This window comes from Culex pipiens, chromosome 1, assembly GCF_016801865.2.
Source record: "Culex pipiens pallens isolate TS chromosome 1, TS_CPP_V2, whole genome shotgun sequence".
NCBI lineage: Eukaryota > Metazoa > Arthropoda > Insecta > Diptera > Culicidae > Culex > Culex pipiens.
Genome location: NC_068937.1, coordinates 115,919,043 through 115,938,099, shown reverse-complemented (window position 1 = coordinate 115,938,099; position 19,057 = coordinate 115,919,043). Strand labels below are relative to the sequence as shown.

The following is a 19,057-nucleotide window of genomic DNA, read 5'->3' as shown; positions in this document are numbered from 1 at the left end:
ATAAGAATAATATTATTGTAAATTGTTTGCTGTTTTCATCAGCTTAGGATTTCATCTTAACTTGGGTTTTTATTTACCAAACAAATAGCTTTTTCTAATTTACCTAAGAATCCTTAAAAAATAAATGACGATTTAATAATTTTAAATGATCGATTTCGGATGCTTTACCCCGCAACTCTTCACGTGGACGCGCGTAAAGTGGGACAACGACGACGACGACGACGCCGATCAACAACACCACCGAATTCACATAATAATGAGAGGCTTGGGTGGACCAATGTTGGCTTAACCGTCGATCAGCACGGTCGTCGTGAACACACACGGTTTGAACAGTGACTCTGCACAGGCCTGACTTTGCACATTCCTCTCGCGGGGACGATGGAGTTCAACAATAACAAAGGCGAGGAAAAGTTTCCCTTTAGTGTAAAGTTCGTGGAGGAACCGCTCAATTCGCAACTTTTGGAGCACTTTCATGGTAAAATTGTGTGTGTTTATAACTAGACGAGAAATTTAGTATAAATAATTGTTTAAGGTGAGAAAACTGGCTTCGTGCAAGCTGGCGATGAGAAATGGTTCTTTCCCAGCAAGTTTTTAAATTGTGCCGAAAATTTCTACAACTTTCAAGCCAGACCCGATGATGTTTGGGTGAGTTGACTGATATTTCCTATCTGGATCAATAAAACAATTACAAAAAAATATAGATTTGCACGTACCCCCGATCGGGTACAACTTGGACTCAAGAGATGCTTTGGCTGATTTGCAACGACCTGGACTTTGAGGCTGCTGGCAAGGAAAAACTGACGAAACGATTCCCATTTTTTGAGTAAGACAGAATTGCAATTAATTAAACTTAATAATAAAAATAATAAAATTTACAGATTCCACATCTACATGCACGATGAGGTGAAGAAGCAATTTCTAGCGGAAGCCACGTGTCCCGAGCACCGTGAGATCATCGAGGCAGCCTCCAAACCAGCGTACGACTATCTGAACTCGTTGACCGGCCAGCGATTCATCAAGACACATTTCCCCATTTCACTGCTGCCACCGAGCATTTTTCACGTCCAAGCTAAAGTATCAAACTAATCGCAACATTTACAAGCTTCTAAATTTTGCTCATTGAATTGAATAATTTTAGGTCATTTACGTTGCTAGAAATCCGTCCGATGTGGTTGTGTCTTACTATCATCTGAACAAATTGTACCGCACGCAAGGATACGTCGGCGATTTTGAAACGTTCTACAACTACTTTGAAAAGGATCTGAGTAAGTTTGACTTGTGTTATTGAGTTAGATCATTTTTAAAAAAACGTGGCATGGAATGTCAACACTACGTTCGTGGTTCCAAATTTCATGAACGCATGTTCACGATTTTGAGAACAATTTTCTCCGTGTAACATTTTAGCTTTCCTAGTCAACCGAACATGATAAATATTATGGGATTTTTGATATAAATTGTTTCATTCAATGTTAAAAAAACTGTAGCCAAACCCCAACCTTTTTTTTAAATTTTATTTTTATATCTTGTTTAAAAAAACTTCCTCAAATTTGGAACAGTTGAGGGTTTGTGCAAAATCCTCAAAATTGGAACACTTTTTTATAAGGATGTGTGTGTGTGGTCCAATCCAATAACCGCTGGCCGGCAGCGAAATTATGGGAAAGCATAGTTTGTATCAGACTTGGTTATGCTGATTCAGCTTATCTCAGTCCCGGGCATTAGGTGGTGTCAGCCCTTGCGCTGCTTCCAGTGACCCATTTCAGAATTACAGAGCTCCTTGCGGTCCAATTCCGAGGTCACTGGGCATTGCCCGGCCCCGCTTAAACTTTAAACGTCAGGCGAAACTGGGACTGGCGTGTATTTAGTAAGTAGCAAGCAAGAATATATCAGTTATCAAAAAGTCCGATATGGACTGATCTCACCAAATTTCCGAAGCAACTGCTGTCTTTCTTAAATGGTGATGATTTCCAGGTCCAGTTTAAAAAATGTTGCATATCCAGCGCCGTTTCCTCGCCCAGATGTAATGCCCGATAGCGAAACTTTCCGTACGCGACGCAAGTTCACAATATGCCATCATACAACGAAACAGCTCAAACGACGACGGCGAATTCACGTGAAACGACCGAAACATGTTCACTGTTGCTAAGAAGCGCAGTTACCGAAAACTCCCGAACACAATGCGGATGATAATCCAAATCTTGTCAAAACAAGGGAAAAAATAGTCTAGAAGAACCTTTGCAGTTCCCAGAAAACCGTTGGCAAAATTCTAGCTTTACTGTACCACAATCAAAACAAGCACTCATATTTCCGAGAGGTGACAGCGTGAGAGAAGAGACATGCCCACGCAGCAAAACTGACGTTTGAACACAATGTGACAAGGAAAGCATTGCGCTGCAAGAAGCACAATAACAACATAAATAGGAAGAAGAAAATATTGCTTTAAAATGCAGAAAATCTTAAAAATTCTCTGCAATTTGCACTAGATTTCATTAAATTTCTCTTCTTTATGTCTGTTTTAATCGTTTCGTTTCAACGAAAACTTATAAATCTACTGAAAACACGTCGAAAATGATTATTATCGAAGAGCGACCGAACGACGAACTTCTTCCTTACACAGACAAACGGACTCCTTGGAACACTGTTTTATGAGGATGAGGAGAAACTAAAAATATCTAATAAATAGCATATGTGTTTTTTGGAAAAGAAATCTCACCCAAGATTCATTTTTTTTTAATTTTCTGGTATGTTTTAGGGAACAAAAAAGCGCGCTGAAAATTAAAACATACATTGCAAAACTCACTCAATTGATTGTAAACTATTTAAACATCATTTATGTTTGTATTTTGAATCAAATAGATCACTAACAATTTTTTGTATATTTTGAATTTTGGAACCACAGATCGGAAAAATACATACAGTCATGCCCCGGTTTTGATTCGTTCAGCAGCCTCAGTTAAGATCGCCCCAGTGCTTAATTGAAGCACAAAGCTTATGGGATTTGGGCTTTATGAGAGACATTGACTATAATACTATGAAAAATCGTCCAAACTTTATAAAGTTATAGGGATTCGGAATCGGGATATCAGCTATCCATTTCAATTTACATGATTTTTTTCATAAAAATACGTTTTTTCCTGTATTTTTAAAATGCAATGTTTTTAGAAAAATACTCAAAATTATTGTTATAGCAATACACTGCCCATGTTCGCATAAATGTCCCATATGCAAAAACATCAAGCTGAGAAAAACGCACTTGAAGTTTGTCCCACACATAAGGCTACGTGTTAAGTTTTCGCGAAAAAAACTGGATTTCCTCCTGAATTCTAGAACAAAGTACTGGATGTTATAGGCTTTTCTGAAAGGGCACACGATTTTGAACCAAACTGCATCATTAACTCAAAAACGATGAAAATGCATATGGGACATTTATGCGATCAGGGGCAGTTAACAGTACTTGTTCGGTAACTGGGGGATGTTTAACTGGGCCGCTTTTTAACTGGGCGCTCGATAACTGGGCCGTAGCCCAGTAAAAAAGCAGACAAACGTCAAAACAAACCGAAATGACCGAGGGGTAAATGGATGCAATAATACTTTTCAAACCTTTATTTAATTTCAATTTACTATTGAAAAAAAAAATGAAAAGTAAGCATTGCAAATAAATTTGATTAACTTATTTTTTTATATTTCATCAGGAAAATATTATGCATCGGTGGTCCCCTCGTTATTTTTGGTTCAGCCCAGTTAGCGAGTAGCATTCGGTGACTGGGCTACGTTCTCAGCCCAGTTACCGAACAAGTACTGTATATGAAATGATCAGGACTTTTTCAAACATTTCGAAAGTTATAATAAAAAAATACTCAAAATTTTCACAAAATTACGTATTTTCGTTAAAAAATACTGAAAATTTCAGTTTTTTGCAATATGGGTATCAAATGGTTGAGATTTTTTGATATATTTCGAAAATAGGGGGAGAGGGGGTTATATGCACCCCCGGGGCAAAATGCACCCCCTGTTTTTAACGGTATTTGGAAGAATTTTTCGAGTAAAAAATCATATAAATTGGAAGCTTAACACTGCTAAACAATGCTGGAAAAATCATGGTATAAAAACAGCTTAAGTTATTTGCAAAATTTTAAAATGTTGTGTTTTCATCTAATTTTTATTGAATTTTCACTATGATTTTTGGACGATTAAAAAAGGATTCATTGTTATTGTAAGTGTTGAGGTATATATTTTTTGCCATAATCTTCGTTATTCTGTAAATAGATGAGTCCAAAAACATCAAAAAATGCATCTTTAATTGAAGAATTCGACGACGTTTTTTCCGCTAGGTTCGCTGTTGTTTCAGCGGTGTTCGGAATGACAGGCCCCATACAGTTTGAGCAGTTTTTAGGAAAAAATCGCGTTTATGATGAAAAATCAAGCATTTTCAGAAAAGTGGGGTATTGCAAAGTGTGGCAATTTCGCTAACGATCATAATGCGTGGTGATTTGTAGTGATTAATTGTGACTGGTATTTTGTTTAAACGATTTTTCTAAAAAGATGATCGATATTTTGGATAACTTGAGTTAAATGTTGCAAAAGTTAAAAGTAATGATGAAATGTTATGAAAAAGTGTTTAAACTTTACTTTTCTTCCCCTTTGACCAAAATATTGACCTTAAAAATGCATTTTGGTGATTTTTTGGAATTTTTTGGAAAAATTCGAATAACTGGCAATTTTTTGAGAAAATGATTGTAATTATGCTGTAATATGACTCTAATAGTTTGTTCTATCAATAATACACACATAAGGAGCATTATCAATTAAATAAATCATATTTAAATCAATTTTTCAAAAGATCTTTTTGGTAAATTTGAGGAAAAAACATGAAAAATTAACTCAGCCCCTATGATTTATACATCATTCGATTCGTTTATGCGATTGCCACACTTTACAATAACTTTCATCGACGTTAAAAAATATTTGAAGGAAATAAAAATCAAAAACTGCAAAAAAAAAATATTTCCAAGCACGCTGTCATTCCGAACATCGTTGCGTAGTGCTTCTACTCGCCACCAGGATGCGTGCACGTTTCTGTCGAATCTCTCAATTGCCGTTCAAGAGCCAAACGCCATGCGACACCTAGTGTTGAGTAGCAGAACAGAGCGAAGAATGTCGATTGAAATTTCCGCCCTTTGAGGTTATATATGCAAATTCTGTTTTGTTAAATTCCAGCGTTCAAAACAACATTTGAGCAAAAATTCGAGCTGATACATTGTTAACTTTTGTTGCTCTATCATTTTAAACAATATTATTTTTTAAAAATTATTTTTTTTCAAAATTTTTTTTATTGCGTTAATTTATAGAGGGCAAAAAGTTTACATTCGTACTACTTGAATTTTTTCTCAAAAGTTGTTCTAAGAGCTGTAAATTCAATTTTAAATTTGCATTCCTATGTAACCGAAAAGCGAAAATTTGAATCGTCATTCTTCGACGCTTTGCGCCATCTGTCGGAATTTTTGAGCTTTTAATCGCGAATTAAATTTTCTGCAAAAAGCGTGGTCGGGGCAAAATGCATCACTGTGAAGCTCCTTTGTAAAAACAGCGGTGTCATCTAGTGGTGACTAGTGAAAACTGCTCTTACCCGGTGCATTTTGCCCCAATGTTGTGGTGCATTTTGCCCCGCATGGTTGTTTGAAATGAATCATTTTTTTTAGAAATTGAATATTTTTGAACAGTTTTGAGATGTTTTAAGACTTTTTTCACATGGATGACGAAGAATAATAGTTGTTTCAAGGGGCTGGGAACTCTAATATTACTTAGGAATACTGAGTATACTAACGATATTCCAGTATACTTGTTAGTATACTAACCGAAAAGCAATAAACGGTTAGTATATTAAGATACTCTCAGTATATTGGTAAGTATACTGGAAATATGTAAAGGAAATAATAAGTATACTAACATATATTTTGATATACTGGGTAACATAATAATTATAGCTCTAAGAGTTTCCAACCCCTTGAGTTGTTTAAGAACATCGAAAAAAATTCTTCCACAGTAATGCTATAATGGTTGAGAAAACACAGTTTTCCCTTAGGGGGTGCATATTACCCCCTCTCCCCCTGATTCAACGAGGTTAACCCTGGGATCTGACATGCATTCAGTTTCCTGAAGTCCCCACCAGAGGCGCTGTCAATATTGTTTACGTATGTTTTTTGAAATGGTCGTATGAAATAAATACATATTTTTTATCCAAGTTATGTTTTTGTGTTAGTTTCTACCTCGGTTTTTACTTTTTTTTGCATATATATGCGAGATAATTACAAGCATTACGTTTTTTTCACATTTAAAATTTATTAAAACAATAAAACAAAGTTCTACTTGGCCGTTCGAGAGAAACAAAATAAAATTTGTTTGATATTTCCTGTCCGTTGTATTAAAATGATCCCTAAGTTGCTATGGGGCGCGGGTTCGATTCCCGCCTTATCCTCCTGGCCGTCTATCGGATGGGGAAGTAAAACGTCGATCCATTTGCGTAAAATAAGTTTTGGGTGACTTACCACACATAACCTTCGGACGCCTAGAAATGCGCAGACACTTACAACAGAGCACACAAAAGACCCTGGGGTCGTTAAGTGGATAGCTTTTTTTGTATTAAAATGAATTACGCCTTCAAAATACTAACTAAATTTCTGTCGAAAATGCTTTAAACTAGCTGTAACTGAACACCAAAGTGCTGATATGCCAACATTAGGTTCTCGATGGAATTATATGCTGTTCCCCTAGTTCAAATTTGAGATTTAATATAAATCTTTCTAAAGCAAAACAAAAACTGAAAAAAGTTTTTACTTATGTAATTTATGTCCGCATACGACCTTTTCAAATGCCACGCGCTTAAAACTTGATTCGATCTTGGTTCGATTTTGACTTCACTCGCTTTGTATGTGGATGACAGTCGTGTCGTAACCGTGGGTTAACCGAGTAGAATAAATACGACGAGTGCTGAAAAAATCAAGTTTTGCTGCTAGTACACCATTTGATTAGAGTTTGAAGTACAGCACTTTTTAATTCTAAAATTACTTGGTTATCTTGTTCTTGGATCTGAATGATAAACAGAAAAAAAACTATTATCAATAAATTGAACACACTAAAACAAAAAATATTGATTGTTGAGATTGTATTGTCTTTCAGGTGATGTCTTTAAAAAGCTTCAAAACACCCTGCGTCTCCATGAAACGTTATATTTATTACTGAAAGATTGATGGAGACGCATGGTATTTTTAACCTCCATTTAAAACTTTTACCACTTTATAACTTGTGCTCTCTTCCCCCAGCTCCCTGGTCACCGTACTGGTCCCACCTGCGCGAAGGCTGGCAGGCACGCTCACTTCCGAACGTGCTTTTTATGTTCTACGAGGACATGAACAAGGACTTACCGGCCACGATCCGCAAGGTGGGCGCCTTCCTGGGCAAACCCGACCTCTCCGACGAGCAGGTGGCCACGCTGGTCGATCACTTGAGCATTCGAAACTTCAAAAATAACACCTCCGTAAACGGAGAAGAACTGAAGGCGGCCGGAATTTTAAACTCCAAGGCGCAGGACTTTATCCGCAAGGGCCAGGTCAACGGATCCGGGAGCGAACTGACGGACGAGATTAAGGAACGGATTCGGGTTTGGTCGGAGCGACATTTGGCCAAGACGGATATGAGATTTCCGGAGGTTTGAAGGTGGTTGATCGTTGTGGTACTCTTAGTAAAATGTTGTTGATTGTTTTTGTTAATAAATAAATGTGTTTGAACGAGAGAAATTGCTTTTGCTTTCGTCCCAGTTTCATTCCTTGTCTTCTTATCAGTCTTCATGGTGCACTTACCTCTTACCGAAATGTGCTGATCTTCGCTAATTTCGTTATCAACCTGCCGCTATTCGAATCATTCGATCGCAATCCTCAGTCTAGATTTCAACCTGCCCGCGATCACACTTTAATTCCTGCGATCATGGCCTGGACAACCTGGTCCTGTTTGGTCATCTGCGTTACCGTTACGTTAAGTTCCCGCCTGGACGACCGCCGTTCAACGACAGCTTCCTGGAGCAGGTGCTGGCCCGGGCCAAAACCTGGACCCCGGACACCGCGTTCCGGGGTGGAATCCGCTTCGGGGAGTTCCGCTCGATCAAGGGCATCTACGAGAGTCCGCTGGACTTTACCCTTCCGTCGAAACGGCTGCACGCGAGCAGTCTGGACGAGGTAGTGATTCCAGACCGGTTTGATGCGCGAGAAAAGTGGCCGTTCTGTCAGTCGATCCACTCGGTCCGGAACCAGGGCACGTGTGGATCGTGCTGGGCAGTGGCCACCGTGAGTGTTATGTCCGATCGGTTGTGCATCCACTCGGATGGTGAGGTCAACCTGGAACTGGCCACGGAAGATTTGATGGGTTGCTGCAAGGACTGTGGCAATGGGTGTAATGGTGGCTTCCTGGACGGAACGGCCTTCCAGTACTGGGTCGACGCGGGGTTGGTTAGCGGAGCACCGTACAACTCGTCCGAGGGTTGCAAGCCGTACCCGTTTGAACCTTGCTCGTACCCGTTCGTGGGTTGTCATCACGAGAAGAAGAACCCGAAGTGTCTCCACCATTGCATCAATGGGTACGATCGCAAGTACCGCAAGGACAAGTTCTTCGGTGCAACCGCTTACAAAATTCCAAATAACGCCCGGATGATCCAGCTGGAGATCATGACCAACGGACCGGTTGCCACCGGTTTCGAAGTGTTCGAAGATTTCTATTTCTACCACAGTGGAGTTTACAAACACGTGGTCGGCAAAAAGGTCGGAATGCACGCCATCCGAATCGTAGGATGGGGAACGGAGAACGGCACCCCGTACTGGCTGATCGCCAACTCGTACGGTGACACGTGGGGCGACAAGGGCTTCTTCAAGATGCTGCGCGGGTCGAACCATTTGGGCATCGAATCGACCGTGATCGCTGGGTTGCCACAGCTTTAAAGTGCAATAAATAGTTGTTTTCTAAAATCACACAATTCATTACGTTCTCACAAGTCCATTCGAATGATCATTTGTTGGTCGGTTTAGATTAGTCTCTACAAGCAAATCGAGTGCAATGAACCCTAATCTACAGTGTACGATCAGCTGGCTTCACTATCAGCAGCGTCAAGTTTTGTGGATTCTTTCTTCAAATCGTACGTTTTGGAACAACGCCAACAGGTTCGAGTGGACCTACAATTAAGATAACGAGATAAGCAACACGTGAAACGAAGCTGCCAACGATATTGAAACTAGTTTTGGCTTGGCTTGTATTTTTCCGAAAGCGTCAGATATAAAGTCAATGTTTCTTTTATTCAGTTTTCAAATGAGAATGAAATTGTAACCAGCAAGAATTCAATATTGTTTTTTTATGTAGGTATCCATCTAATTTGAATATTCAAAATATTCCAGACAATTTAAAAGTTGAAAATACAAAAATCTGATAATGCTTCATAAAAAAAATTTGCAATTTGTTTCGCATGGATTTTCATAAATTCATAATTATTTTGTAGTGCCATATAAAAGTTAAAGAAAAATCGCAGTTTTAGTAAAAATCTAAATTTTTGTTTACTTTGAAAACATCAATTTTTCTGCTTTTTAAGCCTTTGCATGGCAATATCTCAGCAACTATAGGTCGTATCAACAAAGTTCAAAAAAGCAAAATATAGAGAATTTTCTCAGCTTTTCAAAAATATTTTTTCAAAAGTGGACAAACATGTGCACTAATTTAAAAAAAATGGAAAACTGCGACTATTTTCAAAAAAGTTACCTAAAAATGGCTATAACTTGAAAACGGTGCACTTTATGAAAATTTCACCAAAGTACTTTTTGATTGCAAATTTGATTATACATCGAAAAATGAAGTTGAAAAATTTTTGCGACCAATATTTCGATTTAAAAAAAAATAGTGTTGATTCGAATATTCATAACTCGGTCAAAGATTTTTTGCAGACCTGCCCGTGGATTAATGGCTACGGCTTCTGCCTCATAAGTGGAAGGTTCAGAGTTCGATTCCCGACCGGTCTCCTTGAAATTATTCGACTGTAAATGAACTTTGAATATGAACAAAAACGCATAGAATCAGGGTGAGATTCGAACTCACACCTTTGGATTGGAAGTCGGATGCTCTAGCCATTTGGCCATCAAGGGATTAATACCCCTTGAGTGAATTAATCCGTAGTGGTGAAATAATGTCACAAGGTCATCTAATATATAATACAAAAATCCCTTCCCCAACGATTCCCCTACACACCACACACCATTATAATCTATAAATAACTCGAACCGGTTGGTACGGTATGTCCCCGGCTTCTTCTTCTTCCCCTGATGGTTCTATGAAATGTGGGATCCGTTCATAGAATCTGTCTCATGCGGTTAACGCAGTAGGCCGGGCCGCTTTAATGAGTGTAATACACTTCGGGGGTTCTCGAAAGTACTGCAATCATTAATAATGACAAGAAGGAACTTGAGGCTTAATCTAACCATAAGTTCTTCCCGGTTTTTTTCTTCGGACTGGCTGCGCCTGTGTTCGATTAGATTAGATTAGATTAGAACTCGGTCAAAGATTTTTTGCTCAACCTGGAAATTTCTGAAAAGTTGGCATTTTATGTCCCCTAAAACATATCAAAAAATATAATAAAAATAAAAATAGTGTTGTTTTTTTTGCAAATCAAGTTTTAGTGACAAAAAATTAAATAAAAATTACCAAATTTTATTTTATCGTGTATCATTTTTTTCAGTGTAGTCCTTATCCATACCTACAACTTTCCCGAAGACATCAAATCGATCAAAAAATTCCATCAATAGATACAGATTTTTGAATTTTCATATATCATTTTTGTATGGACAGCTGCCAAATTTGCATGGAAAATTATATGGACAAACTAATGATGCAAAATGGCTTCTTTGGGCATACCGAAGGCACCAAAAAAGTTTCAGCCGGATTAAAAAATACAAAAATTAATATTAAAAAAAAGATCGATTTCGAAGAGAACTGCTCAAATAGAAGACTAACAAATTGAAAACAATAGAAGTGCATTTTCCTGCGTTTAACAACATATTTAGCATGTCTGGAATCGATAAAAAATATTTTCAATTTTTGTGGAATTCCAATGTACAGCACCACAAAAGTTTTTGAAAACTAAAGATTGCAAAACAACTGGGCAGGTGTAAAATACACTTTAAAACTCTTCTTTCATTCAAATGTTTAGACCATGCCCTGTTATTTCTATTTTTATACATTTTTTTTTATATTATGAGTATGTTACGTGAAATTTCCCGAGGATTCCGATAAAAATATTCTCAGACTAAGGTTCTTTAATTAAAACACGGTCTAAACGAAAATTGAAGTATTAATAAGACTTTTTCAAATGCAAGCGGAAAAAACATGCAGATTTTTTATCAATATTTTTTTCACAAAAACTCAATTTCCCAAAATACGTATTTATTTTATTTTCGAGATTTTTTATATACATTTAGTTACGTAGCCGGAGTGTCCGTTGTTTGTGTCTCAAATGAGCGGGCTGGAAAATTAAATTTAAAGGGTGTTAAAACTAGTGTTTTTCCATCAAAATTTTTGTGTTGACGAGGAAAGATCTGTGCAGTGAGCTAACATTGGAGTGCAGTCCTGATTTGCAACAGAAGACTGATTTTTTCGTCGAGTTTTAATCCTGCCTCTGTTTCGAAGCTAAGTACCCTTGTTGCATTTGTTTTTTGTTTGTTCTACACGGGCAAGTGCCCAGACCAGTAGAAATTAGAGATCCTAAATAGGGAGACTGGACGAAGTGAATTTGACGTACCCAAACAAACGCGAGTTTGACGTATCCAAACGAGCATTTGCCTTTACGCCCAGCAAAACTTATCAGTGTTGCCAAGCTCAAAACATACGTTGCCAGATCGATTTAGCAAGCTTAGACCAGTCTCCCTATTTAGGGTCTCTAGTAGAAATGGTCAAAGACGGTGATACACACATGCAGCCTTGCGCGCAGTGTGCGAAACCGATCATGGCCTATCTACAATCACTTAGCTTAGAACATCTAAGTAAAGTAGTTACTTAGGAAAGTCTGCAACTTACGTTCGTCATCCACAATCAACTTAGAAAACTTGCTGGGCTGATATACGTTGCTATGCAGTTGTTTGTTTACCTTTGATATGGAAACGTCAACTTACCGTAGATTTTGAAATTTTCCAAACCAAACGTCAGTTTCTAATTTGATTACTTTTCCATTGTAGAAACTCAGATTCATTTCCATTGATTCAAATTCCTAAGCTAAGTGAAATTTTCTAAGCTAAGTGATTGTAGATAGGCCATCACAGAAGAAGACGAGACGTTAGAATGTTTCGGTCACTGTAGACTCGAAATACACACAAACTGCTTGCCCGGTGCTACCGCGGTGGAGATCGATCAGCTGAGAAAGATCCACAACGCAGTCTTTGTGTGTGATGCGTGTTATGCATTGCACGGGTATGAGTACGATGCTGGACACTGTAATAAAACATTAGATGAAATTGTCAACAAATTAAATGATCTCGCGTGTGTCGTCGAATTGGTAAAAAACTTTGAACAAAAAGTGCGAAAAATTGTTAAAAGTGAATTAGTGAAAAATAACTCTAATGTGACAGTGCAAAAAGATAATAAGGAGCAAAATGGACGAGTTCTTCGATCAGAAACCAAGAAAAATAAACCGGAAACGCCAGTGTCTAATGTTGCAAACGTTGAGGAGACACCCAAATCAACGTTGTCGTTTGCGGAAGTGACCAAAAATGGGCGCGGAAAGCAAAAAGCAGCGAAACCACCAGATGAAGCAGAGCCGACAGCCCCAAAGCAGTACAAGAAACCGGAGCCGGTTATCGTTATCAAGCCTAAGCAGGGTACGGAAGCCGGAAGCACAAGGGAAGAGCTGAAAAAGAAAGTGAACCCGAAAAATTTGAACGTCAGTCGCGTGATTCAAGGCAAAGATGGAGCGGTAATGGTAGTTTTGAAGGATGAAGGATCGTCGAAACAGCTGAAGGAGAGTGTCAAGAAGGCAATGGGAGATAAATTTGACGTGTCTGTACGAGAAAGCATTAAACCTACAATCAAAATAGTTGGAATGAATGAGGAGTATGAGGAAGAGGAACTACAGGAAACGCTGGTCAGCCAGAATGACGTCTTTCAAGGTCTCAAGCACTTCAAACTGCGGAAGTTCCTGAGCAACCCAAGGCAACCCAGTACTCTGCGATTGTGGAACTGGACGCTGCGACATTCTTTAAGGTGATGGAGCTGGAAAAACTCAACGTTGGATGGGACCGTTGCCGTTTTTTCGACGGTGTGGACGTTCTGCGTTGTTTCAAGTGCTGTGGATTCAATCATAAAGGTGCTGATTGCAAAGTGGAAAGTGAGATATGCCCGATTTGCAGCGAAAATCATCGCGTGAAGGAGTGTAAAGCGACCCAAGAAAAATGTATCAACTGTGAAAAGTTCCGTGTAGAACAGAAGCTGGATATTGCCGTTGACCATGCTGCCTGGAGTGTCGACTGTCCTGTTTACTTGAGGTTCAAAAAACGACGAGAAAAATAAGTCGATTTCACGCTGTAGCAACCAGAGAAACCGGAAGTCATCAGTATGAACATTGCTGGAATATCGTCGCACTTTGATGAGCTGGTGCATCTTGTAGAGAAACTAGAGCCAAAGGTTGTTATCCTGACGGAAACGCACCTGACAGCATCGCACCATCTGGAGAACTACAACATTCGGAAGTACAACATGATAAACTGTCTCTCGCGATCATCTCACACTGGAGGAGTGACAATGTTTGTTGGCGATCGCCTACGAGCGACAACTGTTTCGAACCAGACTGCGGGGGATAATTGGATGCTGGCGATAGAGATTCACCATCAACAATTCAACGGTATTTTTGGAGGAGTGTATCATTCACCTAGCAGCAGCGACAGGGATTTCTTGGACAGCTTTGAAAACTGGCTTCAACAAGTTATGGCGGATGACAAAACGAATGTGATAAGTGGTGATTTCAATATCTGCTGGAATAACGAAGGCTACTCAAGGGACCTGAAAAACATTGCGGATGCAGTTGGACTAGAGCAAAAAGTATTGAAACACACTCGGATCAGTGTCAGAAGCCGCACTACTATTGACTTGGTGTTTGCAAACGTTGAAGACTGTACTGTAAAAGTACTAGCAGATTGGAGAATTACAGATCACGAGACATTGGGAATCAACGTGGAAGGAGTTTGTAAAATAAACATGCCGGAGAAGAAAACGGAGTACACATGCTGGAGAAAGTATTCTAAGGGACGGCTGCAAAACACTTTATTGTGTGATGAGACCCTGTGGAGAAACAATTTGCCGGTGGATGAAAAAGCACAGCAGTTTAGCAGAGCTCTAGCAACAGCAGTAGGACAACTTACGGAAACACGTATGCGACGCTCAGCAGACACCAAACGGTGGTTTACTCCACACTTACAAGCGGTGAAACTAAAGCGAGACGAAGCATACAAAATTTTCAAGACAACGAACTGCGCGGAACACTGGGAACGGTACAAACAATTCCGGAATGAGTACGTGCGAGAGCTGCAAAAAGCGAAAAATAGTTCGGTTCAGCAAGAGATTCAGAGCTGCAGTGGAGATTCAAAGAAGTTATGGAGATGTTTAAAAGATTTGATAAAACCTGGAGGAACGCCCGAAAAGGAAATTATCTTCGACGACAAAACTGAGCCGTGCAGCGATGAAGAGACGGCGAACAGACTGAACCATTACTTCATCAAGAGTGTGAAGGAGATACACGATTCCATCCCGACTGTGAATCAACCTCAGCAAGACCCGTTACCCACTGTGCGTACGCTGGACATCTCGGAATTCAGCCAGTTCCAACCCATTTCTATGGAAAAGCTTCGAAAGATTGTAGCAGCGATGAAAAACTGTGCAGGAGTCGAGAACATCTCGAAACGTGTGTTGGAGGACGCTATGGATGTTGTAGGAGATAAGCTGCTCGATATTATCAACAGTTCATTGAACCTGGGTGTTTTCCCTCAAGAATGGAAGAAATCTGTGGTGGTGCCGATTCCGAAGGTACCGAACTCGACGCGTGCAGAAGACCGGAGACCAATAAACATGCTGCCAATCTACGAGAAGGTTTTGGAGACGGTTGTAAGGGAGCAGCTGGTGGAGTACGTTGATCGGGCCGGATTACTTATCGAGGAACAATCAGGATTCAGAAAGCAGCACTCGTGTGAATCAGCCCTTAACCTGTTGATGCTGAAGTGGAAGCAGTCTATCGAGAACAATAAGTTTATCCTAACGGTGTTTGTTGACTTGAAACGTGCTTTTGAAACTATTGATCGGCGGAAGTTGTTGGAAGTGTTGCGGCGAAACAGGATTAAAGGGGACGTTTGGAGGTGGTTTTAAAGCTATCTGGAGTACAGAACCCAAATTACACGGTATAACAACTCAGTATCAGAAGCAGAAGCAGTAGAGTTGGGTGTTCCACAAGGGAGCGTGCTGGGACCACTACTGTTTATCCTATACATAAACGACCTGACGAAAGCACTTAGGCGGGCATGTGTTAACCTGTTTGCTGACGACACCGTGATATATGTTGCTGGAGACAAACTAGACGAGTGCTACGAGATCATGAATAACGAGCTAGCAGTGTTCGCGGATTGGCTGAAATGGAAAAAGCTGAAACTGAACGTCAGCAAAACAAAATACATGGTAGTGACAACAAGGAGGAGTGAAAGTAACTGTACAATATCTGTCGACGGTGAATTGGTCGAGCGGGTTAATGCCATCAAGTACCTTGGTGTAATGTTGGACGAAAAGCTCTCTTTTGCGGAACACGTGGACTACACTATTCGGAAAGCTGCTCGGAAGTTGGGTGTCCTCTGCAGAATCAATCGCTACCTATCGTTTGACAACAAAATTATGGTCTACAAAACGCTGATTGCACCACATTTTGACTACTGCGCTTCAATTCTGTTTCTTGCCACGAACCAGCAACGGAAGAGGATGCAGATCGTACAGAGTAAAGCTATGAGGATGATACTTAGATGTGACAGATTGACACCAAGAATTTTGATGCTTGACTCTCTGCAGTGGATGTCGATTAGGCAACGTGTGGAGTATAGTACATTAGTGTTTATTTTTAAAGTTGTTAACGGATTGGCACCACAACACTTGACAAAAACTGTACAGTGTGGAAGAGACGTTCATCGACATTTTACTAGGCAAGCAGGAGATATCAGATTGCTGAATTTTAAGAAATCGTGCACACAGAACTCGCTATTCTACATAGGATACAACTTGTTCAACATGCTACCGGAGTCAACGAGAGCGACAACTAATCTTCGTGAGTTCAAGAAACTGTGTAAACCTTTTGTAAGGCAGAGACCTTTGGAATGAAGTGGCATCCCATAGGTGTGGCTGTGAAGGAGAGCATGTCATGACGGTCGGCTTCTCTACACTGAAAGAAACTGACATAGCAAATTCAAATGTTTTTTCACGTGAGATGCTCGAAATATAAACACGGTAATTCAGCATGCTTTTCCTTTGACCCTAACATGATTTACATGCCACATGGACGTGATAATCATTTGAAACCAGCTGATTGCTAGCCAAAACCTTTTCATTCTTTTATCGCATGGTATTCACGTTGGATTCTAGTGAATTTCTCTTGGATTGGCCCTATCAGTCTTTTCCCATGATAGTGAAGTGGAAACCACGTTAAAACTGTATGTTTTGAATTTGAAAGTCAAGTGGGCAGTTTTTCTCGGAAATTCATTAGGCAAGATGGCGAGAAAGAAAAAGGCACTTGCGGAGCTCGTCCTCAGGCCAAAAAGTTTTAATTTGTTAAAATTAATATTGTACAAACAAAATTCAAGAGGAATCGTTTTTAACACGGTAAGCATTTTCATTGTTATAAAAAAAATGCTTAGCTAAAAAGTTTTTCTTCATGTTTTCAGGAAATCGAGTTCTGGAGTATCAAGACCGCAGTGGATCGAATTTTGATAAAGTTTCGAGTGCAAACAGTGTCCAAAAAGGGCTCGGAGGAATATCCTGTGGCCATTGACCAGTGACGGAGAAACAGCAAGAGGCGATGCGGTAAAGCAAGGGAATTCCTGTTGATTTTTTTTTTATGTTTGTGCGATCCGGCCGGCATTGCCGAGATGTGATTTTGTTGTGTTATAGTTATTAAAAATACAATACAATATGATAAATAAAATACTAATTTTGAAAAAGATTGCTGTTTTGATTAAATATTTTAACCTACTGAAAAAAACGCATTTTGACGTGCTATCCATTCGATTTTCAAAAGAATTTCATGTGATAATCATGTGTGATTACATGTGAATCTCACGTGTTTTTCATTTCATTTTGATGAGAATTTCACTTGAATTTGCCGGTACCGCAATGAAAAATTTCTATGTGATTTACACATGACATTCACATGCGAAGTCGAATGGGGCAGATTCATGTGTAAAACATGTGACATTACTATGCGCCTTTCTTTCAGTGTATATCGGTTCACGTCCTAATTAGAGATCCTAAATAGGGAGACTGGACGAAGTGAATTTGACGTACCCAAACAAACGCGAGTTTGACGTATCCAAACGAGCATTTGCCTTTACGCCCAGCAAAACTTATCAGTGTTGCCAAGCTCAAAACATACGTTGCCAGATCGATTTAGCAAGCTTAGACCAGTCTCCCTATTTAGGGTCTCTAGTCCTAATGAGGATGTCACTGGGCCGCATATGAAACAGTCCAAAGAAACGCGATTCTGGGCGCGGTAAACCCCTATGTGCTCATATGTGTGTGGAACAGGAAATGATTCCAGTACCCAAAATGGATGTAAGCAATCTGGTGAAATGAAAAAGACTCTTGAAAGTATGAGCGCCTTGAGATGACAAATGAGAGAGACGGATGGGCATACACCGAAGTAGAGTTAGATTTAGGACACTCTCAAATACGGACAATTGAATTATCGAAAGATATCTGCTCGTAATCCTTCCATGCTACAAAGATGTGTATGGGTAAGAGGTGGGCCATCCAAGGATTTAAAAATATGTTTTAGGGGACAAAAGCCGCTGTAGCTGAGCAACCAAACGTCGTCGTCGTTTTTTTTTCTTCAATGTCTCTTAATCAATTTTAAGCAAATTTTCTAAACTTTTCAAAAAAAATAATTTCAGAAATAATCACTCATGGTCACCTAAATAAAAAATCGAAAAACTTAAAATATTTCGTTAAAATCAAAGTTTCGGTGGCTATATCTTGAGAACTTTCAAAAAATCTATAAAATACTTTTCGATTGCAAATTCAATTCTACGTAAAAAAAATAAGTCATTTTTTTTTTGCATGAAATTTAGATTTTTTTTCCAAAAATCACTATTTTTCAAAAAAATATAACTCGGAGGCAGATTTTTTGACCATACTTCTCTATAACTCAAAAGTTGCGGGGTTTTGTCCCCTAAAACATGTAAAAAACACGAAAATAAAAAAATACGTATTTTGGGAAATTGAGTTATTGTAAAAATAAATAAATAATAAAATCGGTAATTTTTTATTACCTATTTTTTCTCACAATAATCAGATAATTCAAATCAAAAGTTACAGCTGTTTGAATATTTACGTACCATTTTTGTATGGACAGCAGCCAACATTGTTTGGAGACTTGTATGGGTGAAACAATGACACCAAAAAGCTTTTTTGGTCATAGGGAAGGCCCCCACAAAGTTTGGGGCAAATTGAAATACAAATGAAAATCATTTCCGGTTTTCGTGGAGCGTAATAGACAGTACAGTAGAGAAATCAAATCAACGCGTTTTATTGCTTTCGGATAACAAACAACAGCCAGTATACAAAATCTAATATCGACTTTTTTGCTTTATTTCACCACTTTCTTCCACTGCTACGTGTTTGCTTGATTTTCAAATGATTCCTTCTATTTTTCTTCTTCTAGCATGTTTTTCTTACTTTTTAAGAACACGCGGCTTTACAACAGTATTTTCTTAAAACTTACATTCTGTTCCTTAGGTCTCTGAAAATG

General features: G+C 39.0%; 2 protein-coding genes across 2 annotated transcripts; both read left to right on the top strand.

Moving 5' to 3' along the window:
• Positions 1–245: 245 nt before the first annotated feature.
• Positions 246–7,784, top strand: LOC120416563 (luciferin sulfotransferase-like). Its single transcript, XM_039578299.2, has 6 exons — positions 246–475; positions 533–645; positions 702–823; positions 879–1,074; positions 1,139–1,265; positions 7,317–7,784. Exons 1-6 carry the CDS (start codon positions 379–381, stop codon positions 7,706–7,708), a joined length of 1,047 nt encoding a protein of 348 aa, XP_039434233.1. The 5' UTR covers positions 246–378; the 3' UTR covers positions 7,709–7,784.
• Positions 7,785–7,906: 122 nt separating this feature from the next.
• LOC120416911 (cathepsin B-like cysteine proteinase 3) lies at positions 7,907–9,008 on the top strand. The gene is given in 2 exon segments (XM_039578813.2): positions 7,907–8,044; positions 8,047–9,008. Coding segments are annotated over 2 exon segments (1,002 nt in total). The 5' UTR covers positions 7,907–7,977; the 3' UTR covers positions 8,982–9,008.
• The last annotated feature ends 10,049 nt before the right edge of the window (positions 9,009–19,057 follow it).